This window comes from Rhineura floridana, chromosome 3 (genome assembly GCF_030035675.1).
Source record: "Rhineura floridana isolate rRhiFlo1 chromosome 3, rRhiFlo1.hap2, whole genome shotgun sequence".
Lineage (NCBI taxonomy): Eukaryota > Metazoa > Chordata > Lepidosauria > Squamata > Rhineuridae > Rhineura > Rhineura floridana.
In genome coordinates, this window is record NC_084482.1 from 95,047,619 (window position 1) to 95,074,737 (window position 27,119).

Genomic DNA, 27,119 nt, shown 5'->3' on the forward strand with positions numbered 1-27,119 from the left:
TCAAAGAAGCAGTGTTTAAAAGATTCAGGCTGGGGCCTGGTTATTTTAGAAAGCTTTTCAGAAATTGCCAGATACAGACAGGGAGGTCTTTTGTGGAGCTGGGGGCAAAACTGATGGACATATTTGGGAAATGGCTGACAAGTGCAAAAGCTCAGTCTGTGGAGGAGGTGAAAAACCTCATGATATTGGATCAATTATACCATCAGTTACCACCAGAAATAAGGCTCCTGCTCAAAGACCGTTCCCCTACATCGGTGCAGGAGGCCGCAGAGATGGCGGATCACTTCGCCTCCAACAGAACTGGCTGGGTGGGGAAAACATCAAGAGATTTTAAACCCAGACCATATAATGCTGGCAGAAGGGATGTGGTACCACAGAGAGTGAATCCTCCAGTAAAATCTGAAGGGCACAGGACACCCCAGAGTGGATCTGTGTACCCTAAAAGTGAGGAGAAATTATGCTACAAATGTGGTAGACCGGGGCACCTACGTTTTCAATGTGAGGTTGCCAACCCCATTAGTAATCCTGCTCAGACAAGGGCAGTGAAAACAGAGCCCAAGGCTTTAGAAACAGCGAAAAAGGTTCAGTTCTGCCAGATAAACTGGACAGAAGTAACAGACCTTGATTCAAGTCTGAGAGAGGAAGTGAGTGTACATGGGGCAAATTATTGGGCATTGCTTGATACTGGTGCCGCTCAGACATTACTGAGGCCAGATTTAATAAAATCTGAGGTAATATTACCTCAGGAAACTGTGACTATCCAAGGAGTGAGGGGTCAACCAGAAAGTTTGCCTGTGGCCCTGGTGGAAATGACTTGGAGAGGCCGAGAGGGCCGATATAAAGTAGGCATTAATGCCCAGCAACAAGAACCAGTAATACTGGGAAGAGATGTAATGGGCGCCCAAGGAAACATCTATGTAGTGACCAGACAGCAAATTGGCAGAGAAAAAGAAGCCATATTAAGGGGGGCTGAAACAAACAGGGTGGAATCTGTTAACCAGCCTCAGGTCACCATAGCAACCACTAGCAGGCCTGCTGAAGGAGACAAACTGTATCAAGTGGTCTCTGATAAGAAAGAAGCAGAGCAATTCAGGGAAGAGCTGCATAAAGATATAAGTTTGAAGCAGATAAAGGAACAAGCTCTGACCCAACAGATTCCTTTCACTGACAAACTGAGGAATCAAGTTGTGTGTGAGAATGGGATTTTATATAGACTGTGGATGCCTGCTGAGAGAAAGGATGAATGTGAACCAGTGAAGCAATTAATAGTACCTAGCAAATACAGAACCAGATTGCTAGAGGTAGCCCACGATGTCCCATGTGCAGGACATCTGGGAATAAAAAAGACCAAGAGGAGATTGGCTGCACACTATTATTGGCCAAACATCTCCAAAGATGTAAAACAACATTGTCTGTCTTGTGGAATATGCCAAAAGGTGGGAAAAAGTGGAGTAAAGACTAAGGCACCCTTAAAGCCCCTTCCTATAATTGGACAACCCTTTTATAGAGTGGGGATAGATTTGGTGGGCCCTTTTTCCAAACCCACAAGGCATGGCAAGAAATATCTAGTGGTGGTGGTGGATTTTGCCACCAGGTACCCAGACGCAGAAGCACTAAGATCCGTGGAAGCCCCTGTAGTGGCAGAGGCTTTATTAAAAATCTTTATGAGGCTGGGTTTCCCTCATGAAGTGCTGACGGATCAAGGCAGTGTATTCATGGGAGAAGTGATGCAATGTATGTGGAAATGTTGTGGTCTAAAACATCTAAAGACCACTACTTACCATCCCGCCACTAATGGGTTAACAGAGAGATTCAATGGCGTTTTGAAGGGCATGATCAGAAGCTATGTTCAAGATCACCCACAAGACTGGGATGAACGGTTGGAATGCTTCTTGTTTGCATACAGAGAAGTCCCTCAGGAGTCAACAGGCTTTTCACCCTTTGAACTCATGTTCACTAGAAAAGTGAGGGGACCTTTGGAACTATTAAAAAATTCATGGGAAGGAACCCTGGGAGAGTACAAAACTTCTGTAGTAGATTTTGTATTGGAATTCCGCAATAAATTAGCATCAATGATGGAGATGGTGAAAAAGAATTTGAGTCAAGCACAGGAGAAGCAACGTTACTGGTATGACAGAACAGCCAGGGAACGTGTGTATGATGTGGGAGATATGGTTATGGCGTTCATACCCAGGAAACATGACAAATTACAGGCTAACTGGGAAGGACCATATACCATCAGAGAAAGGCTTGACACAGTGACGTATGTAATCACCACAGACCAATTAAACAAAAGCAAAGTGGTTCATGTAAATATGTTGAAGGCTTACCATACCAGGGATGCACAGGTGTTGCAAGTTACCTTATTCCCTGAGGGAAGTGGGCCTGAACTTCCAGATTTGGTACAGGAAAGCAAAGACAAAGGAGGGGTAGATCAAGTGGAATGGTCAGAGGAGGTGAAGGAGGAAGTAAAAGAAGAGATTCTGAGAGTTTTGAAAACCTATAGGAATCTCTTTAGCAACAAACCTGGCCGAACCAGTATAGCCAGACATTCCATTGATACTGGAGAGCATGCCGCAGTCAGATCTGTACTGTGCTGTGTGAATGGGAAAGTTGTGAGTGAAGTAATCTGTGTAGGACATGGGGTGGGGAGTGGGAAAATCACCCCCTTATGGAGCAAGGTGGAGGCAATACAAGCGTGGCCGATCCCCTTAACCAAAAAAACAAGTAAGGGCATTTCTGGGTGTGGCTGGATTTTATAGGAAGTTTGTGAGAAATTTTGGGGAAATAGCAACCCCCTTGCATGAATTAACAAAGAAGAAGTGTTCTGAGCGTGTGGTATGGACGGATGAATGTCAGAAGGCTTTTGATCTACTGAAGCAAGACTTGTGCCAAGGACCCATATTAATAGCACCAGACTATGAGAAACCATTCATCGTGGCTACAGATGCGTCGGACCTGGCGCTGGGAGTCGTCTTGCTGCAGGAGAGAGAAGGCACCAGACATCCAGTGGCGTACCTGAGTCGCAAGCTGACGCCGAGGGAGAAAAACTATTCGTCGGTCCAGAAGGAGTGCCTAGCGGTCGTGTGGGGACTGAACAAGTTGCGCCCATACGTGTGGGGACGAAGATTCACAGTGACTATGGATCATCGGGCCTTGTTATGGTTGCAGACTATGAAAAACCATAACACTATGCTGCAGAGGTGGTCCTGGGCCCTACAGGACTATCAAGTGGACTTCCAGTTCATAAAAGGCAAGGACAATGTACTGGCCGATGGACTTTCCAGGCAAGTGGCTGGGACTGCAGTGACGTGACCAGACGGAGGAACAAAGAAAGACTTTTTCTCCATAGAGACTTTTATTTGTTAACGTGACGTATAAATCCTGGAACAGGAATAATACTCTGCCGTTGTTTTAAGGGGGGGGGGAATGTGATGTTCCTATATTAATGTATATATGGTAAGTGTTGGTTGTTTAGAAGATATATGGTAAGTAGTGAAAGAGGAGGGGGAGTGAATGGGCAGTAGAATGCGAGATGATTGGCTGAATGTTTAAAATGGCTGACAGTATAAATGAAAGGATGACAGGTAAATCTGGGTGAATGTGAGGTGGTGAATTGTGGAATCTGGGGGGGAGAAGAGAAAGAGTGGATTGCTTGGTGGGGTTTGAGAGAGTTGTTTGACAGGAGAGAGTGGAGAAGGAGGGAGGTGGAGTTCGGATTAGTATTGAGTAAAACCATATGCTTATGTGCCTTAAGAAGAAATCTTGTTAATCTTGTTAGCTTTGTTATCTTTAATAAATACTTAATTTGGTTTACCAAAGGCTTGATCCTTGGCTGGGGTTTCACAGACCAGAAGGGAGGGTAAGGTAATGACCAAGGCTGAAGGGGAACTGTAACAAATGGTGGCAGCGGTGAAGAGAATAACAATACCAGTATTCAGAGTCTCTGGGAATACTAGTATTGGGACGTTACTGGTGGTTGCCTAGCAGGGGGATCTGTTGAGATCTGTGCTAGAGCGGGGAGAGAAACCATAAGAGAGAGCGGTCCGGACTGGTGGAGTCCCTGGTGGTGCCTAGTGACAGGAAGTAGCCACGCGCAGGTAGGAACCTGACAGGGAGAGCCGGGGAAGGACGCCTCACAGTAGTCCATGCAATCTCCCAGAGATCCCAATTATGCCAGGATAGGGCATGTTGTTATGGGAACTTTAAACTTTTGTAAGGCATCTCAATTGGGGCATAGGTCTTACTAATGTAAAACAAGCTTCAGACCTGAAAGATTTCTCCAAACCAGAATGCATGTTGAACAAAGTGATTCCTGGGATACCTGAACTAGCTGTTTAGCTTTGAGGCTGGCTTGCCATTTCTCCTTAGCGCATACGTAACTGAATTTCTGCATTTTAAATTCCTTCCCCCTGAATATAAAGCTTTATCTTCATGGCTTTGTTAATTTGGTTTTCTAATGTTGCTTTTCTAAAGTTCTCTGATTGGTGAAAGGCCTGTAACAAACTGCAAGTCCTAAAATTGGGTCAAAACGACACACATTCAAAAGTTTCAGTTTGAATTTAATCGGACATTGTAGTTTCATGCATTTGTGTTTCCACAGTTTCACTATTTTAATGTTAAGTGTGGCTTTCAACATTTTGCACCTTTATATTTAGAAGTTTGCTGGATGCATGTTATTTTTTTGAATTTTTACTTTAACTCAGGTTTTAGATATTGGGAAAACAACTTAACATTCATTTGCAGTAGCCTGTAATTGTGGTTGTGGCACTGAATACTGCTCATGTGTTCAGTGCTTAGGTACCTTTACCTTTAAACATGAACCACACTTACATTTTTGCTTTATGTATTTTTCCCATATTTATATGCTACTCAGTAACAAAAGTTAAAAATTGAAACCATAAGATACTAAAATACAAATGAAAACTGAACCTAAAATAGAATAAAATCATCAGCAGGGAATTACAGTACAAAAGGTCTAAAAAGCACTAAAAGGTATTTAAGTTTTGAAAACCTTGGGAAAAATAAAAAGGTCTTTTCCTGGTTCTGAAAAGATTATAACATAGGTAGGTTAGACTGTTTAGGAAGGGCATTCCATAGTCAAGAGGCAACAGTGAAAAGAATCTCTCTAGTAGCCACTATAGGGTTGCCAGGTCAGAAGCATCCCAAAACCTGAGACTTTAGGGGCGGGCCCGAGTGATGTCACGGGGCGGGCCTGAGATGTCATGGGACGGGCCCAAGTTATGTCATTAAGCATGATACATTAAGCATCAATCACAGTTGCTTGGAACATACAATTAAAAAAAATCTGTTTGGAAATTAAGCTAGAAATCTTAGCTAAAAGATGGAGCCTGGGTAGGGAACATTTAATCTAGCCTACTTGCTTTCGGCAAGAAGGGTTTAAGTGCTTTCAGGCCAGGCCAGTCACCAGAAGGTCACTGTAGGAAGAAAGCAGCCTAGTGTTGTGGAGATGTTAGATGGGAGCATTCGGGATGGATGCCCCTGAAGGCTTCAATTCTAAACACACTTACTAAAGGACTAAGCCCCATAGAACTCAACAGGACTTACTTCTGAGTAGATATAGTTTGGATTGTGCTGGTGGTAAAGCTTGACTAGGGATCCTCTGCAAAGACATCCATATCCAAGCAGGGTTGGCAGCCCCCTACCTGGAATGCCCTGCCCTTTTAATGTGGCTGCTCCAAACTTCTTTACAGATTTGACCCTTCACTTCAGAAAGAGGTCTGAGAAATGAGTAAGAGTAAGAAGATTCTCTACCCTTTCTGTCTACTCTGTGGGCTGCTATAAACTCACTTTGACAGCCAACCCAATTCCAGTGAGCAATAATGGACAGAGAAAACACACATGGTTTGATCTACCTTCACAGGCAGCAGCTTGGGAACAACAACTGCAGCCACACTTTCAAATATGTGAATTCTCTTTTACCACTATTAGGCAAGAAACAAACTGCCATGCAACCAACGAGGTGCATCATCAGTGGGTTTTAGGGGGTTGAGCTGAGCGCATGTAACCACTGCTGTTGCTTCTGTGGATGTAAGGGAGTGAGGTTAAAGGTAAATGAAATGCAAACAGAAAATGAAAAACAAAAGACTGATGCTTTCCTAAATGCAATACCATACCAACCACAACAAGATTCCTATGAGTAAGGCAGACAACTCAGCATCCCACAACCAGTCAGGATTCATAACCGAAAACCAAAACTAAAAAAATCCTGGCGTAGCAGCCACTCAGTTAATGCAGAATGCTGCGGCATGATTGCTGACATGAGTGAGATCCTATCAGCACATAATACCTCTGCTCTGAAATCTGCATTGGTTGCTGATTTGCTACCAGGCCAAGTTCAAGCTGTGCTTTCCATGTTATGGGTGCCACATAGTATTTGTTTTGCTCTTGTAAGAAATCAGTCCTGTAAAGTGGCAGCATTTTGGATACTCTGTTCATAGGGTTCTCGTGGTAACAGGTATTCAGAGGTATTTTACCATTGCCTTCCTCTGACTTTGGACACATATCATACTTTGGACGCATAATGAGAAGACATGATTCATTAGAAAAGACAATACAGAAAAACAGAAGGGAGTAGAAAAAGAAGACGACCAGACAAGAGATGGATTGATTCCATAAACGAAGCCACAGACCTGAACTTACAAGATATGAGCAGGGTGGTTCATGACAGATGCTATTGGAGGTCACTGATTCATAGGGTCACCATAAGTCAAAATTCACTTGAAGGCACATAACAACAATGAAGTGGCAGCACCTACGCTTTGGAACTCCTTGCCTATTGACATTAGGCAGATGCCTCTTTTCAGCACCTGCTAAAATCATTTTTCTTTAGGCAAGCCTATCCACGCATGTAGAAGCTATTTTGTTTTTAAATCTGTTTTTAACCCATTGTTGGTTTTATTAATTTGAATGTTTTTCAATACATGTCTTTAACTGTTTTTGCCAATAATTTTATTCTTTTAATTCTTTCTGTAAACCACTTTGAGATTTTTTACAATAAAGCAGTACGTAACTGTTGTAAATAAAATACATAAATAAATTTTGGAGTCACAGCTTTTAAAAATGTTTTTAAAGATGTTTTGTTTTAACATATTTAAACTCTGTTTTTATGATTTTTAAAGTGTTTTTAGTGCTTTTGTTTGCTGCCCTAGGCTCCTACTGAGAGGAAGGGTGGGATATAAATCAAATAAATCAAAGTAAATAAATAAACTTCATTCACCCAACCCAAAATTCAGAATCATGCCACTTTAAGCTGTTTTGCAACTGTTTATACTTGTTTTATGGTTATTGGTTTTTAAAGGGATTTATTTCTTATTGTGAGCTGCCTTGGTTTCCAATCACCAACCCTACCTCACAGGGTTGTTGGAAAGACTCCATACACACACACACACACTCTTGTAAAAATACACCCCATATAATAGTTTATTGTCAAACCAGTTGGTCATTGCAGAACATTTTTTTTAAAATCAGTATTAGTTTCCTACATAATAAAAAATGTGATACCTAGGTAAACCCTGCCTAATTGCTTTAAAAATAGGATTGGAGAGAGAAGGAAAGATTTACAACACAAACACAATTCTTTGCTATGTTTACTCAAAAGTCCCATTAATTTACAACACAATCCTAACCATGTCTACTAAAATGTAAGTCCTAATGAATTCAGTGGGGTTTACTCCAGGTACATGGGATTAGCATTGCTTTACTCCCAGGAAAGCAAGTATTGGATTAAATACTTTCGAATTGCCAAGGTTTTCAAAGCACTGCTGTCTCCAACAGCCCAGGGTCTGACTCTTGCACACAAGAGGAAAAAAAACTTTAAGCCATATTCTTACTTACTCAAACTGAAGATCTCAAAGCCACCATTTCCTGACATTGCAATGAAGTCTAGGCACTGCCTGGGTCAACAAATCACAACCCTGGCTTCATTTATTGGCTACAATCCTGAAAGGGCGGGGTTAGAGCTGGGAGCTGCTATACAGATCTGTTAAACAGATTTAACAGTCATGGGGGGCTGCTGACATTTTGGTGTATATCTTGGAAACCAGACCACCTAGAAACTTTAATTGAAGCTGAGAGTCCGGAGATTAAGGTGAGTTAGCCGGAGACCCAGAGGGGACCCCCAAAGACCAGAAACTCCGGCTGAAAACTGGACACCTGGTAACCCTAAGCCTCTAGCTACTAGAGACTACATTTGGTGGTGGTGATCCAGAGAAGGGCTTTGGAAGATGATCTTAGAGCCCAAGACAAGTAAGTATGCACTGCAGGAGGAGGCCATAGAGCTCTAAAGGTGAATTCCAGCTCTTTCAGTTGGGCCTGAAAATGAACTGGTCGTCAGTGTAAATGCTGAAGCACTGGCATAACATGATCATATTGGCCAATCCAAAAGAGCTCACTGCACTATTTTGAAGCAGTTGAAGTTTCCAGACTGTTTTTACATGAACTTTAATGCATCACAGTAGTAGTCTCATTTTTTTCTATCTTGAATTCAGTTTTCCATGTTTCTGCATCAGTATTTGAATCTGTTTTTTAAAAAGTCCTCATAAAATTCATCAGCGTCTTGGTGTAAATTTTTACTAATGTACACATATTTGAAAGCAAATTTCAGTAATGCATTTTATATGTTATTTTTATGCAAGCTTTCTCTTAGTTATGTTTTTGTGGACATAATTTGCTTGGGGAAGTACATTGCAAAATCTGGAGAATTTTGAAGGATAGCTGCATTTTTATTCGCATATTGTCAATTTGAGAACTGCGAATTAGATAGGTTCACATTCAGATGTGAACCAAACTACATTTCTCCCCAGTTCATAATCTGCTGTAGCAGATTGTGTCCAAACAGAGTGGCTTAACCCAACAGTTCATTTCCCAAGTATGTTCTACTAAAATGTTCTAAAGATGGTCTTTCTGTCTTTAGATCAGCAGAACAATGGACAGAGTAAGATGGGTGCCACTGGGGGGTTGGCAGTTCACAGCACTAGTCTATTAAAAAGTTGGGTTTTTTAAATTGTGACACTAAAATGGAGAATGTTGTGATGTCAGCAACATTCTAGAAACCTTCATTTCACTGTTCAGTTAAAGCTGGATCTTCTGTCTACTTCCTTATTCCCAATGGACAAGCTTATACGCTGCTGCTTTACTACAACTGAGAGAAATCCATTGTCTGAGATTATATCACCCCCATTGGCCCTTTCTCTGCCAGCATATGAAGACTGGAATGAATATTTGTCTACAATGAGGTAAGAAATCAATTAGGTATTTCTTTGTTTGGGGAGTAAGGTTGGGTCTGCACAATACAGGGCAGGCCATGTACTTATTTATTTACTTATATTTTGTATGCTGCACTGTTGGTTCCAGAAAGAAATTCCAAGGCAGCTTACAAAAGACTGCTTAAAAATAATATAAAGCAGTATCAAAACCATAATGAACCAGTGTCCCCATCAGTAATAAATAAATAAATAAATAATCCCACATTACAGCTATGTCTGGTGGTGCCCAGTATTTAGATTTTCAGGTAGCTGAGTATCATTGTCTTCAGGAATGAATTCCACAATTATGGTCTCACAAATGAGAAGACCTCATCTTTCATGCCCCCATCCCACTTCTAAAGGTGGGGAGAACCCAGAGCACAATCGTATGTATTACCTGAATGCATAGGTGGGCGCATGTGGGACATAAGTAACCGTTAGTAGTGTGCACTGGCCACAAGATTCAACTTGTATATGTAACTTCGGGAAGCAGCCCAATCTGTTTTGGAGCCGCTCTGTGTCTTTCCAATGTGACTCAGTATTTGGGACTGAATTAGAGACTCTGAAAATGGGTGTAACTTCTTTCCTTTTCACAGACGTGGATGAAATTTGGAGGCACAACTGTTCCCCCTGTGCCCCGGAATAAGTCTGCCAAATAGTAGGCAGATATATTCAGGTATTTTTGTGTAGGACATCTTTAATTTTTTCATTTTCTGCCAGAACTGGATGCAATCTGTAGGCATGGTTACCCCTTCTGAAAGGATTAAGCCTGCCAAATTTCAGAATGTTGTTAGCTATAATGATTCTCCTGCAAGGGCATACCATTTTGGGATGGTGAGTGAGCATGGAAAAAAAGACCAGGAAAGATTGGGGTGGGGAAAATGTCATCCCCCAGCAAGGATCCGGTTGTTTCAAGGTAGGTTGTGTTATGGGCCCCCTACCACAGATTTTTGAGGATATAGGCTCCTCCCTGGGGGAGAGAGATTGTCTTACACAATTTATTATTTATTTAATTTATTTAAAATATTTATACCCCGCCCTTTTTCCGAGGAACTCAGGGCGGCTTACATTAAAACATTAAAACAGCAATAATTAATAAACATGATATTCAGTTTAAGCAATTTAAAATGGAATTAAATAAACATAGGTTTATTTAATAAGGGAAGGCATAGATCCATGTGGAAGTGCCACATCATCCCAGTCCCCACACACCCTACCCCCAAACCTTCCCATGTTAAGCATATTCAACTGAATGCGCTTAGAAGCTTTTGTGTGATTGGGAACCCTGATAAGTCGAATGTGCTTATAAACCTAGTTCATACCTCTCACTCAATGTCAGGGTGGCTGGTTCATGGCAGGGTCATTGGAGGCGCATTCTACTCATGTTTACTTTCCTTATTCACGATGATGCCTGAAATAGGGCTACATTTTCTTAAAAATATGAAAATGAGTAATCCTGGAATTCTAACAAATTCTATATAACATTTCCCGTATATACACTGCTACCTGTGCTGGCATCATGTGGCCCTCTGTGTAACTTTTCCAGCTATCTTTTCTTTTAAAGTCCATTTTCCAGTAGACTCCTCTGCTTATCTTAGCACATACACATTTCATCACAGGTGGCCAAAATATAATTCAAACCATTATCAGTCTGCAGCATTTCGCACAAAGCTGATGCTCAGAAACACGAAGGTCTGTGTACAGGACTTCCCTCCAGAGTATTATAGTTTAAGACCCAAACCTATTGGTATTGGCATATAAGGCAGCTACCTTGATTTAGGGTTACTTTGGGATGACTATGTTCTTCCACTGCGATGGGAGGGTGGGGGAAATCGTCTCTGTAGGGCACTGTTGTGTCAGTTTAACCATTGTGATTTACAGAGATCCTGCAGTTGTACGAAAGGGCCAGAAAAGACCATTCAGGAGGAGCAAACGCGAGAGAGGGAGATCATTTTACAGAAATGTCAGAGGAGTTCAATCTTTTATTATTATTATTAAGCTTCTTGCAGTTTCAGCACATCCATGGTACTGGCAAGGAAAATTTTGCAACTCAAAATTTGCAAGGGTAGTATCAACTGATCCCAACTGATCTGGGGCAGAGAGCAGTTTCACCATCTGCAATCTTGATTTTGTTAAATTAATGACAGCCATTGTATTACATGGGACAGAGCAGCTTCCAAACAGGAACATAGAGGAGAGGGGCAGCTTTTGTCCTCTCTAGCTCCAGATGCTGGTGAACCAATGTGTCAGGAAATCTGTCTTAGGGCCCCATCAGATGTCCTTTTTATTGTACATTCATGGATGATTTGTGCTCATTATGGTATTATAAGGCGGTTATATGCAATCCTGCTTTCAATACTGTTAGTACCTGTGAATGTTTTGGGGTGGTCTGGTCTCACTGTTTCATTTCCACTCAGTGCATGTCCGAAAGCTTTCTGCTGAAATCCTGTAACTTTTTACAGCATAAATGTCCAGAGTTTTTTGTCCCACTTTTGTTGCCCTATCGTGCAAGAGTGCTCTTCCAGATGGTGGTAATGCAACAAAATTAGGGAAATGGCATGATGCGTGGACAGTCTAGAATAAATCCACTAATGTACTGTTATTGTGTCAATGATATGGTGAAGAATACACTGAAAAAGCCCAAAAAATACACGGCTTAGGACCACAATACCTGATGGAACGCCTCTCCTGACACAAACCCACCTGCACACTACGTTCAACATCCAAGGCCCTCCTCTGTGTGCCTACTCCAAGGGAAGCTGGGAGTCTGGCAACAAGGGTGAGGTCCTTCTCAGTGGTGGCCCCCAAATTATGGAACGATCTCCCTGAGGAGGTGCGCCTAGCGCCAACACTGTTATCTTTTCAGTGCCAGGGCAAGACTTTCCTCTTCTCCCAGGCATTTTAGCATGTGTTTTTAAATTGCTTTTTAAAAAAAATGTTTTTAAATTTGTATATTTGTTTTTAATGTTTTTAATTGTTGTAAACTGCCCAGAGAGCTTCGGCTATGGGGTGGTATACAAATACAAATAAATAAATAAACCGGAACTTCACAGAACCATGGAGAATTGGGCCTACTTCTTCATCTGCATAGCATCCCTAGACTTTATTTCCTGATCATCTAGTGTGTGACAAAGCAACAGCAACCTGAAAAATGGAACACTGCAAGGTCCCCAGATTATGTGTGTTTGCTCAGTTAGGCATCTTTGGCACTGTCAACCAGCTGGAGGGGGGGTGTTCTGACCTGATATGGTAGCAATCACTGGGTGAAATGGCCTTGCAGAGGCATGCAAAGGACAAAGAGGGCAAGAAGCAAAAAGGAGGAAAGAGCCTCTCTCCTTCCTGCTTCCGCTCCACCACCATAAAAATTGCTATTATCATGATGGAGGGCAGTTCCTATTTTTCCCCCTCAGTAAGAAGCAATCAGAATTATTGCTACAAGCAGAAATAAATAGAAGTAGTGTCAGCACACACTTTTAAGCGTACAATAAAATTGTTTAGTGGAAGATGCAAGGGTCTTGCAGTTTTCTACCTCCAAAAGTTTAGAAAATCTGGACATCCCCATTAAATTTGTCTGTTTGATACATATAAAATACATTTCATCAATTTTTTCAATTTGTTACTGCAGCAGCAGTTCAATTTATTGTACTAGCCAAAAGCCATAACAAATACATTAAAAGTCATTAAAAATATAAAAACATACAAAGGTATGTAAAAGTACACAGAGAACGAATTGCTGTTACAACCAATAATATAAAAGAATTTCAGAGTTACAGTCAGAATTTCAGTATAGAAAAATAAAAACCATAGGGTTGCCAGGTTTCTGGTTTTTGCCCAGAGACACCAGATTTTGAGGGTCCTCTCCAGGTGAGTCACCTCAATCTCTGGAATTTCAGCTTTCATTAAAAAAATTTTTTTCTAGGTGGTCAAGTTCAAGAGATATACACCAAAACATCAGCCACCCCCTGCAACTTTTGTTAAATGAGTTCATAGCTGGCTGCTGTAACCCCACCCTTTCAGGTTGGTAGTGAATAAGTGAAGTCAGGGTTGTGATTGACAAGGGATTTGTTGACCTCCAGACAATAGCTGGAACCCATTGCAAGTTCAGAAAACTGTTGTCTTTTTCTGCTTGTTTCAAAATCTCAAAAATTGAGTAATTTTATAGCTTTCAGCAGTAGTAAAACTTCCTTTCTCTGTGTGTGCAGGAGATGTAGAACAAAAAAAATCACAGCAGGATCATGGTAGGCAATTATTTACTGTAAACAATTTCAGTTATGATTATAATAGAAGTGTACATGCAGGGTTTTTTAAATTATACATTGTATCTTTCAAATAATTTTTGAACAGAAATTTAAAAGTCTACATGCATCTTATGATGCCATTAAAATGTGTTATACTTTTCTAATTATGAGGAGTCAAACAATTTTAAATTTCCCTGGATGGTTGGAGACAGTTTATTTGTCTAATTCATAGCCTGTTTGAAAACCTTCCTAATATGAACCTTTAATCCTGTACTTGCTTTTCTGGGAGTAAAACTGTAATGCTAATCCCACATACTAGGAGTAAACCCCATTGAATTCAGTAGGACTTACTTTTGAGTAGACATGGTTAGGATCATGCTGTAAATCAGTGGGACTTCTGAGTGAACATAGCAATGGATTGTTTTTGTGTTGTAAATCTTTCTCTTCCCCTCCAATCCTATTTTTAAAGCAATTAGGCAGGGTTTACGTAGGTGTCACTGCTTTTGTTAGGTAAACTAATATTTAATTATTTTTAAAAAATGTTCTGTAATGACCAATTGTTTTTGACAATAAACTATTATATGGGGTGTATGTATTTTTACATCTCCAGTGTGTGTATATATGGAGTCTTTCCAACATCCCTGTGAGGTAGGGTGGCCACTTGGAAGCCAAAGCAGCTCACAACAAGAAATTAATCCATTTAAAATCCAATAAGCATAAAACAAGCATAAAACAGTGGCAAAACAGCTTAAAGTGGTATGATTCTTAATTTTGAGTTGGGTTAGTGACTTCCCTTATCACTTGAGACTGCAGTCCTGTGCTGGCTTCCCTGTTTGAGTAAGCCCCCTTTAATACATTGGGACTTGCTTCTGAGTAAACATGCATAGGATTGCACAATATCTTGACATGCTGTATAAATAATAAACATCTTTGACAGTCATGCTTATATAAATATTTCTTCTTACTATGTCCCAATCCCCCTCTAGGATGCGCACCTTAACATGGTGAGGGGGTTTGAGAGGGTTGAATAAGTTGAGAGCAATGCTGTCAGGAGTCTAGAGCAAGAGGCTAAACTCCTAGCAGTGTCACCCAAGGCGGAATGGTCGAAGCTGGGACACCAGACTAAGATGCATCCAAACTCAGAGGAAGGCAATGGTAAAGTACCTCTGAATACTTCTTACCACGAAAACCCAATGAATAGAGTATCCAAAATGCAACATGAGATAGTGCTGGAAGACAAGACTCCCAGGTCAGAAGGCACTCACTGAGCTACTGGGGAAGAACAAAGGACAAGTACGAGTAGCACTGTGACTAACAGTGCAGCTGGGTCAAAGCTGAAAGGAAGCCCAGAGGCTGAGAGTCCAGAGTTGTACGACGCACACAATAGGAACATGGAATGTGAGAAGCATGAACCAGGGAAAGTTAGAAATTGTCAAGCAAGAAGTGGAATGTATCAGCATTACAATATGTGTCATGAGTGAATTAAAATGGACGGGAATGGGACCTTTTCAATCAAGCAATGACAAAATACTTTATGCAGGAAATGAGAAATTAAGAAGAAATGGGTTGCTTTAAGAGTGAGAAGTGATGTAACAAAAACAATTAGGAGCTATAACGCAAGGTCTGAGCGAGTGATATCAATGAGATTTAACGGGAAACCTATTAACATAACCATCATCCAAGTCTATGCTGCAACGACAAACACAGATGAAGAAGGGGAGAGATTTTACGCAGAAGTATGGAAAGAAATTGATCACACCAAGACAAGATGTGCTGATAATCATGGGGGACTGGAATGTAATAGTAGGGAAGAGAGAAGAACTAGGAATTGTGGAGAAATGGGGCCTAGGAGAAAGAAATGAAACAGAAGAAAGACTTAATGAATTCTGTGAAGCCAATAATTTGTTTCTTGCAAACACATTTTTTGAGCAGCCAAAAAGACGACTGTCCATGTGGACATCACTAAATGGTCAATACAGGAATCAAATTGATTATATAATTAGTAGCAGAAGATGGAGAAGTTCCATACTTTCTGTGAAAACAAGACCAGGAACAGACTGCGGTACAGATCATGAACAGGTCGTATCGAAAATCAGAATAAAGCTAAAGAAGAACAAAGCAATTAAATAACATGCCAGAAGAATGTAAAGATCAAATAAGGAACAGATCTGAGGCTTTAAACTTAGTTGACAGAGAACCAGAAGAACTATGGAGTCACGTCAGAGACATAATCAGGGAAGAATGCAAACAGACAATACCTCTTGTTAAAAAGAGAGAAAGACCTCAATGGATGACTGAAGAAACTCTTAAAATAGTTAAAGAGAGAAGGAAAGCAAAAGCAAGAGGAGATAGAAACACGGTCAGAACCCTAAATGCAACAATACAGCGACTAGTACGTAGGGACAAAGAGAACTATTACAATAGTTACTATACAGAAATAGAAGAGGACAACAAAAAGGGAAGAACAAGAGCCCTATTCCAAAAGATTAGAGAAATGAAAGGAAAATTTAAACCACGAGTAGGGATATTAAACAATCAACAGGGGAACATACTGACTGACCGAGATGAAATAAAAAGTAGATGGAAGCAATACACTGAAGAACTCTATAAAAGAGATGCAAGGAAGACAGATTCATTCATGGAGGAACCGTATGATGAAGAACCAGAAATTTTAGAATGTGATGTGAAAGCTGCTCTTAAAATACTTGGAAGAAACAAATCACCAGGAATAGATGGCATACCAATAGAGTTGCTACAAGCTACTGAGACTGAATCTGTCCAAATTTTGACAAAAAATTGTCAACAAATATGGAAAACTAAACAATGGCCCACAGACTGGAATTGTTCAGTACATATTCCAATTCCAAAGAAAGGGGATCCCAGGGAATGCAGTAATTAGCGAACTATTGCCTTAATATCCCATGCAAGTAAAGTAAAGCTCAAGATTCTACAACAAAGGCTCTTACCATATATGAGCAAGAAATGCCAGATGTCCAAACTGGATTTCAAAACAGAAGAGGCACCAGAGATCATACTGCAAACATACGTTGAATAATGGAATGGACCAAGGAATTTCAGAAGGAAATCACCCTGTGCTTTCTAGATTACAGAAAAGCCTTTGATTGCGTAGATTATGAAAAACTATGGAATGCTTTAAAAGAAATGGGGGTGCTACAGCATCTGATTGTCCTGATGCGCAACCTATACTCTAGACAAAAGGCTACTGTAAGGACAGAATATGGAGAAACCAATTGGTTCCCCATCGGAAAGGGTGTGAGACAGGGGGGTATTTATCACCCTATTCGTTTTATCTATGCGCAGAACATATCATATGGAAAGTGTGATTGGACCAAGATGAAGGAGGTGTGAAAACTGGAGGGAGAAATATCAATAACTTAAGATATGCAGACAATGCCATACTACTAGCAGAAACCAGTAATGATTTGAAACGAATGCTGATGAAAGTGAAAGAGGAAATCAGAAAAGCAGGGCTACAGCTGAACATCAAAAAGACTAAGTAATGACAGCAGAAGATTTATGTAACTTTAAAGTTGACAACGAGGACATTGAACTTGTCAAGGATTATCAATACCTTGGCACAGTCATTAACCAAAATGGAGACAATCAAGAAAGATTCTGGTCTCCGCACTTCAAGAAGGATGCAGACAAACTGGAACAGGTTCAGAGGCGGGCAACAAGGATGATCAGGGGACTGGAAACAAAGCCCTGTGAGAAGAGACTGAAAGAACTGGGCATGTTTAGCCTGGAGAAGAGAAGACTGAGGGGGGATATGATAACACTCTTCAAGTACATGAAAGGTTGTCATATAGAGAAGGGCCGGTATCTCTTCTCGATTGTCTCAGAGTGCAGGACACGGAATTATGGCCTCAAGTTGCAGGAAGCCAGATTTCGACTGGACATCAGGAAAAACTTCCTAACTGTTAGAGCTATACGGCAATGGAACCAATTACCTAGAGAGGTAGTGAGCTCGCCGACACTGGAAGCATTCAAGAGGCAGCTGGGCAGCCATCTGTCGGGAATGCTTTGATTTGGATTCCTGCATTGAGCAGGGGGGTGGACTTGATGGCCTTATAGTCCCCTTCCAACTGTACTATTCTATGAAATCAGAAGAAGGCTAGGACTGGGGAGGGCAGCTATGAGAGAATTAGAAAAGGTCCTCAACTGCAAAGATGTATCACTGAACACTAAAGTCAGGATCATTCAGACCATGGTATTCCCAATCTCTGTGTATGGATGTGAAAGTTGGACAGTGTAAAAAGCAGATAAGAGAAAAATCAATTCATTTGAAATGTGGTGTTGGAGGAGAGCTTTGCACATACCATGGACTGTGAAAAAGACCAATAATTGGGTGTTAGAACAAATTAAACCAGAAGCTAAAATGATGAAACTGGGGTTATCATACTTTGGACACATAATGAGAAGACATGATTCATTAGAAAAGACAATAATGCTGGGAAAAACAGAAGGAAGCAGAAAAAGAGGAAGGCCAAACAAGAGATGGATTGATTCTGTAAAGGAAGCCACAGACCTGAACTTACAAGATCTGAACAGGGTGGTTCATGACATATGCTCTTGGAGGTCACTGATTCATAGGGTTGCCATAAGTCGTAATTGACTTGAAGGCACATAACAACAACAAAATAATAAAAACTCTCAGCCTCTCATCCTACTTCTCAAAGGGATGAGAAATTCCAGGGGCACAGTACTTACCCAGGTCTGATTTCCTTTGGAAGGAGGTCACTAGAGGTTTATTGGTGTTTTGTAGTATTTACATTTATTGACAATTATACAGGTTGAGCACAGGTGGAGGCACACAGCTTAATCACTCCAATAGACAGCCAAAGTCCACTGCTCTCACATCAGATTACCAGAGAGGCAACCAGCACTTCAAAATGTTCTAGAACTTACAATTCAACTCTCTCTCAATGTTTCTTTCTGCTTCTGTCATTTCTACTCACACCTAGCTAGTCCCCTCTTTCTGGCTGGAGAGAAGATTAATGATGAATCATCTCCAGCTATTAATAATCTCCAGAGCAATGATTAAATAACATTTGCAGTCATTCTGGCCCCATGGACCCTCTCCTGTTCAACTCCCCAATCTTTCAAGAATAGAATATATGCATATTTTATATAAATGTTTTATCTCACCATTCAAGTAAATTCCCAGGACACCTCAACAATAGCAAGTCAATTTTAACAGGAAAGCTACATGACATATCACAAATGGCTTTTTATACACTCCTACGTTTCAAAATAGATTCATTGTGTGATATGGACTACTGTTTAGGACCCCCCCCAAAAAAAAGGGTATTCCACTTTGGATATGGTCAGCATCCTAAACCCCTTCTCTGATGCACAGGCCCTTTTAAGGAGCAAAACCCGAGCATCACAACAAAAGCCAATATGACAAGCCACATCAATGTGTGCTTGCACACGTCCTCCAAAACACAATTAAGTCCCCAAGCCTAATTAATATGCATTTCTTGAAAGTTAGAGAATGATACCATTAAGATAAGAAGGGTAAAAATGCAACTCTGAACGAAAATCAACATGGGCAATTCAGATTCACCTGCCTTTTAAAACTGTAACATCATTTAGAGCATTAATTGTGGTGACAGAAGATCTATACTCTGAACGGTTGTCTGGTTTTTAAAATGGAAGAGGAAAATTACCATTAGACAGGTGGATGAGGGAACCGATACATATTTTATATATTTTTACTTGAAGTGCTTTGATTGCTGATTATTTCTTCATTGAAAACTAAAGGTCACTGACAATCAGGCATTTTGGGGGACTTTTGTAATAAGTGGAAGGCTGGGAAACAGCAGTGACACAAGCAAGGAGAAATAAGTTTGTAACAGGGGATGATTGCTACAAAACAAAGCAAAATGGGTGGCGCTAAAATAATGAATCTTTCTTCCCACCTCCTTCAGGCTAACAATTGCTTGGTTTATGAACTCCCTTGCCCCTAATGTCCAGCTTCCCTATTGTTTGTGTGTGTGTATATATCTATTTTATTTTTCACTTTTAAAATTAGGAGCAAAACCTCAACAGAGCCTGTGACTACTCAACCAGCTCCCACTAGGGGTGTTACAACCAGCATCACAACCATCATGCGTACTGGAGGCAACTGGTCCACTGGTCTGTTTGATGTCTGCAGCGACATGAGAGTTTGTAAGACTTTCAATTGTTCCTTTTAAATCTTCTTTCAAAGTTGCATCCCAGGTGCGTATGGGAGAAATGAAGTGTGTGTGTGTTTTTATATAAACTTATTACAAGACTGGTGATTGAAGAGCTTCACCCCATAAAAGTTGCTGTTGAGCTAATGAAATTGAGATGCTGTAGGGAAAAAAAGAGTAGAGGGCTGGCCTTGAATCCTTGACACAGGTCCATCTATGTCCTCATCTACTACACTTCATAATAAAATACCCTTCAGAAAGCAGTTTACTTGCTCTTTTATCAAGTGACCGCTATATTAATATTAAACATGATTTTCACTATACTGTCTACTCAGAGGTAAGTCCTGTTGAGTTCAATGGAGCTTACTCCCTGGTAAGTGTAGGTATAGGATTGCAACCTTAATCCTACTAAATCAAATAATGCCACAAACACTATTGGTTATCTTCAGCTTTGTCATTCTTCCTTTACCTTTGTAGTAGGCTAGATCAAACACTTTACTTTTGCCTGTGTATGTATGTTTTGATTTTGAAAGAGAGAGAAGATTAAAATAAATGTAAACTACAGTCTACCTTCTGCCCCACTTTATGTGAAATCTCAGATCATATGCATGTGGGGAGCATGTACACAGCCCATGTTTACCACATGGAAATGTCGGGTGTAATATATATTCCAGTGCCTTTACCAAATGAAGAAAATCAATGTGAGAATGCAGCCTGAATAAATCCTAATGAAACCAGCTGGATTGTACCACTTCAGATTGCAGACTGCGGTCACAAGTTTAAACTTTTCTCCATGCAAAAATCTTTGTGCATGTAGAAAGCTAACTTGTCCAGAGGCAGAAGGGGGAGTGGTAGTTAGTTACCCCAAAGCATTGATAAATTCATTGCAGCCATAATGAGCATCATCTCATGATTAGAGATGTGCCTGGTACTGCTTTTCTTGTCCTAATCCCTTCTAGCTTGATAGTTCTATGAACATATGCAGCTTTCATCATGTGATCCCAGCCTTCCTGTCGTTGTGCTTAATGACAGGTGTGTGTGGTTCACTGTGCAGCCCGTGTCTGGAATGCAGTCTTGCAAGCCGCTTTGGGGAGTGCTTTTGCTTCCCTCTGTTGATGGGTTCCACCTTAGCCTTAAGAGTCGGCACCAGAGAGAGACACAAAATACGTGTAAGTCCAAGTAAGTGTTCTATCCTGCTCCCATAACGCAATGGATAGGAGTGGTGTGGTTCCTACCCTGTAGAATTCCCTCCTGAGAGATATACAGTCATGGTTTTTAAGACAATTCTGAAAACCTCTGTTTTCTCTGGCTTTTCACTGAAAGGTATAACTACATTTGCTGCTGCTGGGTTTTTGTTTTGTGGGTTTGGTTGTGTCCTAAACTGTATTTGATTGTAGTTAGCTTCTTTTAGACTGGTTTATTGTGACTGCTCATTTAGGGGGAAGGACCAATGGTAGAGCATCTCCTTTGCATGCAAAAAGTCCCTGGTTCAGTTCCTGGTATCTCCAGGTAAGGGATAGGAATGTCTCCGGTCTGAAACCTTTGAGAATTGCTGCCAGTCAGTGTTGACAATACTGAGCTAGATAGACAAAGTGCTAAAAATAAAATATAGGCATTGGATCTTCTCCCTCTGTTCCTGACTCGTTCCTGCTGTAGCTTAAAATCTGTTGACTTGGCAGTATGCACTTTAGAGTGCTAATGAGCAGTGATGCCTTGAAATCTTTTCAAGGGTGAAAAGTTCAGTTGAAGCGCAGCATAAAAACTTGGGGCTTCTCAGTACACATTCCTACCATTCTCTCCACCTTTCAAAAAAAACCCCACAGCTCTGTTCCTTAGGGGGCAAAGATATCTTATTCTGTCAGCATGATGTCTCCTTCAACCACAGCAAATGCATTAAACCTTTGGAACAGCCTCTATTTTAAGGCACTTATTTGACAATGGCATGTCAACACCCTAAGCCAATGTCCACCTTTAAAAAGTAATAGAAAAGAGCAGATCTGTTTTTCTTTGCTGTGGCTGCAAAATTGCATAGTCTAATTTAGAAGATCATTTTGAGGGGGCAATATATATGTTTGCCACATAACCAGGAAAATGGAGGACAAAAGATACAGTAATGGTAGATTCTGGGTTGAAATGTACTTTAAATGTATGACCTTCAGAGTTACAGAGTCTCCTTAAGATGTTGGCAGAAATTAACAGAACATGAGGTATTTTCTCACATAGCATTAATCCTCGTAAGCAGAATTGCAGCACAAGGACAAATTTAGTCATTTTAGCTTTGACACATTGCAGGAGTGTGTTCAGCGGTGGCTGTTGCCCACTGGGACTGGTGGGGTAGAAGGAAGGGAGATCAGCAGTAGATGGAGCCAGAGCCAATGACAGACAGACATCTCCTGACTGGTGATAAATAAGATGACAGGCAGGTGGGGAATGGCAGAGGTCAGCCTGAAGACATGTACACACGACCTTTTATTCTAGAATCAATGAAGACTGAGTATTTGTTTTTTCTACGTAGTCCACATACAATCTAGATCTATTGCATGATCTAACCCCTGAAAAGTGCTTCTTGAGAAACTGGTTTCATTCTGAAAATAAAAGCTCATTGCAGATTGAGTCTGCATTACCCCACAGTGTGTCCATTTGAAAACAGATGGCCCCAGCAATGGGTGGTGTATCCACACCTGCCCAATGATGTTGTGTGGGGATTGGTATACCAAGATCACAATCTCCACTCCCTTCTTCATCCACATGGGGCATGTGCAGGACAGAAAAGGCATGAATAACATAATCAAGGGGAGAGTTTTCAAATGCATATCAAGTAACCACATTGATCCTTGTGGACCGCAGGATCTAAAATTGAAAGCAGCATGTTGAGGACAAGCGTAAATGATTCTGGATTAAGAAAAACTACATTTTTGTGCTACAAACAGGTTAGTGTGTATGCAGCCTGAGGCTAGCGGAGCAAGGCCCTTTTCGTCCTAACAGACCAGCCTCCAATGAATGCATTGTAAGGCAGAAAAGATAGCAGTTCTGGGAACGAATGAAGTTCTGGAAGTGAATGCAGTCAAAATGGATTCTTTAATTAGGTTGTGTTTGTAAGGGAAATTCACTATTCTTTGATGAAGTAAACTGGGAGTTCAGAAGACTATTTCCTCTCAGAGACGTATGAGCACTTCATTGGCACCATATCTTAGGCTGAACTAAAGGGTGGAGTGACAGAACTGAGCGCATGTGTAATGTAGGTATAACATGCACCATATGAATGAGCAGCACATCTCCATTAAAAGCAAAATGCACATGGATCTGTACCTTCAGTCCTCCTAAACAGCAAGTATGTGGCAAACAGAAGGCTGCACATCTGAGAATGAGGTACAAATACCAACACTCACTACAGCATTATATCATGGGCTTGATAATGCCACTGTGAATATTTTCAAGGGATTTTTTTATTGAAATAATTCTTTTCCCATTCTATATCCATCCACATTTCAGAAGATTGGGGTTGGGGAGCAAAGACAGAAAAGAAGCATGGACAGAATGTGTCTCCTTGGGAAATTTGGGAGTGGAACTGCCTCCATAACCTTTTTTTCCCTCTAGCCTATTACCCAGTGGAGTGGGTTTGTTTTGGTGTTTTGGTAAAAATGAGGTGCCAGTACTCATATCTCGATGAAACTGACATGGCTGCCATGGGCACCAGAAACAGAGGTGCCGGTGCTCTGTGCCGGTGAGTACTGTCACACACAAAAAGCCCCACTGTTACCATCAGTAAATGGCAACTAAGAGAGCAAACATTCCCATCTCCTTGCTTTTCTAGAAATCTGGTCATGATTTCATATTGATAAAGAATCCTCAATAATATATATATCCAATATGTCAGGAGTTCACAAAAGCCTGTCCATTGTCCACATCCCCCTTGGAAATTAGGACTGTGTACACACCATACCTGCAATTTGTTAATTAACTATAATTCCCAGGATTCTTGTGTGTGGGGGTGTGTGCTCTAAGGGGTAATTTGAAAGAAGGTTTGAAAGAAGCATTCTGTTGTGGCCAGTGGTATAGCTTATGGGGTGTGCTTGGTTGTGGTGTGTGTGTGTGTGTTATGGTGCCCATAACAGTTTCTCTAGTTTCCAAGTGTGTCCACAGCCCCTAAAAGCTGTGGCAACCCTTGGTGTATGTATACCATACTGACCTCAGCTGTTTGATCCCTGCGTTTAGAAGATACATTCTCTCATGCCTTTTCCTCCAGCAGCTAGAGGCTGAAAGTCACACCTATCAAGCTGTCCTGGGTTAGGGTGGGTGGGGAGAACTAGTTCAACTTCTGTGTCGCTGAGGAGGAGGAACGCCATAGGTATTGTCTCTGCCCTTATATCCCAACCCAATCACTGAGGTCATCTGCAGGAGCATCATTGGTCATCTCCCAAGTTGGCAAAGCTCATTTGAAAGCAACAAGAAATTGAGCCTTTAGTGTCATCAGCCCAGTTCTAGTGATTCAGCAGGCACCTTCTATTTTAACTTTTAAACATCTGCTGAAAACTTTTCTATGCTGCCAACTTATGCAGTCAATTAAGCAAATAGCTTTCTCTAATAGTTAGTCATTTCTGATTTTAATTTTTTTACATGGTTTTTATTGTTTAGGTGTGTGATTGATGTAAAACGCGTTGATTTTTTTTAAAAAAATGAATAGCGGTATACAAATATGTTTATAAACAAATACTGGGAAACTAGGGCTACAGTTCTGTTGCTGAGAATCAACCCCACTGACCACAATGGGATATTAGTTCTGAATTATAGACTGAAGATTTGGATTAAAGACTGAATTAAAGACACCGGCTCCTACAGCTGGGAAACCTGTGCTGCCAGGGTGCCTGGAAGTAGGGAAATGGTTTGTTTACTACCTTTGAAAAAAGACAGGTGTGGTGATCATTTCAGTGCTGGAAAATATGAGCAAAGCCTTGATCCTAAGTAAAGAAGAAAAGGAAAATAAAGAACAAAATGGAACAAGGCATCATTGCAATGGAAGATCACACAACCACAACCAAAAAAAAATGGGGGGAAATGAATGAACAATCTTCTGGCTGCAAACAGAAAACAAGGAATGAAAGTCCTGCCCTACAGGAACAGGAACTGGCTAATTACTGGCTGATTTAGATGTCCCATTGCCTCTCAAGTGGTGAGGGAGCAACTAGTTGACGTGAAAAGTCCCGTAGCTCTGGGAAGCTTCAGCAGCACTTTGCTTGTCCACACTGAAAGGATGACTCTGCTATTTAATTTTCGTGTTATTGTCTTTAATTGCCACACAACATAGGAATGCAATGGTTTGGCAGCATTGTCTTCTGGATTTTATTTATTTATTTATTTTCATTTATAAACCGCCCATAGCCAATGGCTCCCTGGGCGGTGTACAACATACAATAATACAATAAATGAACAAAATCACAGATAAAAATACAAATTCATAATAACACTAAATGATATTAGCATAGCTAAAACATTAAAACAGTAAAATACATAGAAATATATTAAAATGCCTGGGAGAATAGGAAGGTTTTAGCCTGGTGCCGAAAGGATAGCAGCGTAGGCGCCAGGCGTACCTCCTCGGGGAGACTGTTCCACAATTCGGGGTCCACCACCGAAAAGGCCCTGGATCTTGTCATTACCCTCCAAGCCTCTCGGTGAGACGGTACTCGGAGGAGGGCCTTAGATGTCGAACGAAGTGTACGGGCCGCTATATAATATAAATAAATATATATAAATATATTTATTTTATGTGTAAATAGAGTGAATGGAAGATGTCTGGTCAGAATTTAACTGGCTAGTATGGAAGCAACCCATGATTTCTCTTGTTTTTAATAAAAAGAAAGTGTCTGGGTGAAGAGCTGATGTACAGAGTCTAATGAGATCAGTGCTTAGTGACATGGAGGTGTTATCCTAATGTGGAGGTGTTTTTCCTCTCTTTTCTCTCTCTCCAGGGAACTCTATGTGAAGACTGGATGGCAGTTCATTGCTGCTGGCCTTTTGCAGTCTGTCAAATGGCCCGAGAAATGAAGAGGAGACCTGTATTCCAGGTCTATGAAATGTACCCATCTCCTCCCCCTCCTCCTCCAGTCAGAGATGCCCTTACTTAAAAATGTTCAAAGGAGCCTGGGTCATGGTGCTGCTTTCTCTTTCTCCTACAGTGGCAAAACTTTTTTTAAAATAAACAAATATGCATTCAAGGTTCAGAGTAAGTCTCCTCACACACACATACCTTGCTTTGTTTTTCCATGAGGAAAAGGGTGATAACACAGTTTTGACAGTAATAGTCTGAAGTTCCAGTTAGGGCTAGCTCCAGCTCTTCATCAAGCAATTGCCAAAGCTTACACCTTAGCTGAAGGCCTACAGCTGAGCCCCAGAGCAATTCTGATCCCTAGAAAGCCTGACTTTCAGCAGGGATTGGCTGCACTCTCGAGTACAGCCTATGACAGCAAGGCTTGCAGTCAATGCCCATCAGCTGATATTTGCTGATTGCAAGCCCTGCTTTTGCTAAGGAAAAATTAGGAGAGCCCTTTAAGGCTCCAAATTGTTGCTCTGCCACCATGCCTTTACCAACCCCACATGACGCCAGGTGTGGGGCAGGTAGGTGTGGCTTGGGGAAAATGTCTTCATGGGCCATGCTAGGACTCATGCCTGGGTCCTAATTTGGCCCATGGGCTGGAGGTTCCCATGCTTGGGTTAGAGCATATGATTTGCCTTTGACTCAGTCATGGCATCCCTTCCTTCCTTCCTTCCAAAAATAGCTCTCAAGTAACAGAGGGGATTGGCTTGACAGAGGGGAGGGAGGCAACAGATGGGTCTTTCAAATGAAAATGATTGAAGTTGGAATATCTTACCATCCACTTGATTTGTGCCAGATACTTGAGATTGTTGACAAATGTGCTTTTATGGAGGTCCAGCCATTTCCATAAAGGCTCAGCTCTCTGCCTCCTCCATTCAGATGACTGGCATTGTACTCGACAATTAAGGATCAGCAGGCAGCTCAGCATTATACTGGCTGCTCATTTTTTACAGACCCTTCTTCCCTATCACCCCCTCTTGCAGTTTGCTGCTGAAAATGCTGAGAAAGAGCACGGGGTGGCTCAGATCCACGTCTGTCTTCAAGATAGCAGAGAATCACAGGCAACCCCTGCTTTAGTGGTGGTTGGTGCCCATTGGGCCTGGTAGGGTGGAAGACAGGGAGGGCCAACAGTAGATGAGCCAGAGCAAATGGCAGATGGAGCCAACTAGTTATACTTTTGTCCCCATCTGCCTGCCTGCCTGCCTGTCTGCCAAGTTCTACTAGGGCAAAACTGAGACTAAGGAGGAAGAAAATAGTGGGCAATGTCCATCCCCTGGATTGGATGTAAGAAGGCAAACAGATGGGGACTGGCTGAAGGCAT

The 27,119-nt window shown here is 41.2% G+C and overlaps 1 protein-coding gene across 1 annotated transcript; it reads left to right on the forward strand.

The window, feature by feature from the left end:
- The first annotated feature begins 9,104 nt into the window (after positions 1-9,104).
- PLAC8L1 (PLAC8 like 1) lies at positions 9,105-25,919 on the forward strand. Its single transcript, XM_061621908.1, has 4 exons — positions 9,105-9,257; positions 19,563-19,699; positions 20,737-20,873; positions 25,674-25,919. The coding sequence occupies exons 1-4, from the start codon at positions 9,130-9,132 to the stop codon at positions 25,827-25,829; spliced, it is 558 nt and encodes a 185-aa protein (XP_061477892.1). The 5' UTR covers positions 9,105-9,129; the 3' UTR covers positions 25,830-25,919.
- Positions 25,920-27,119: the final 1,200 nt, after the last annotated feature.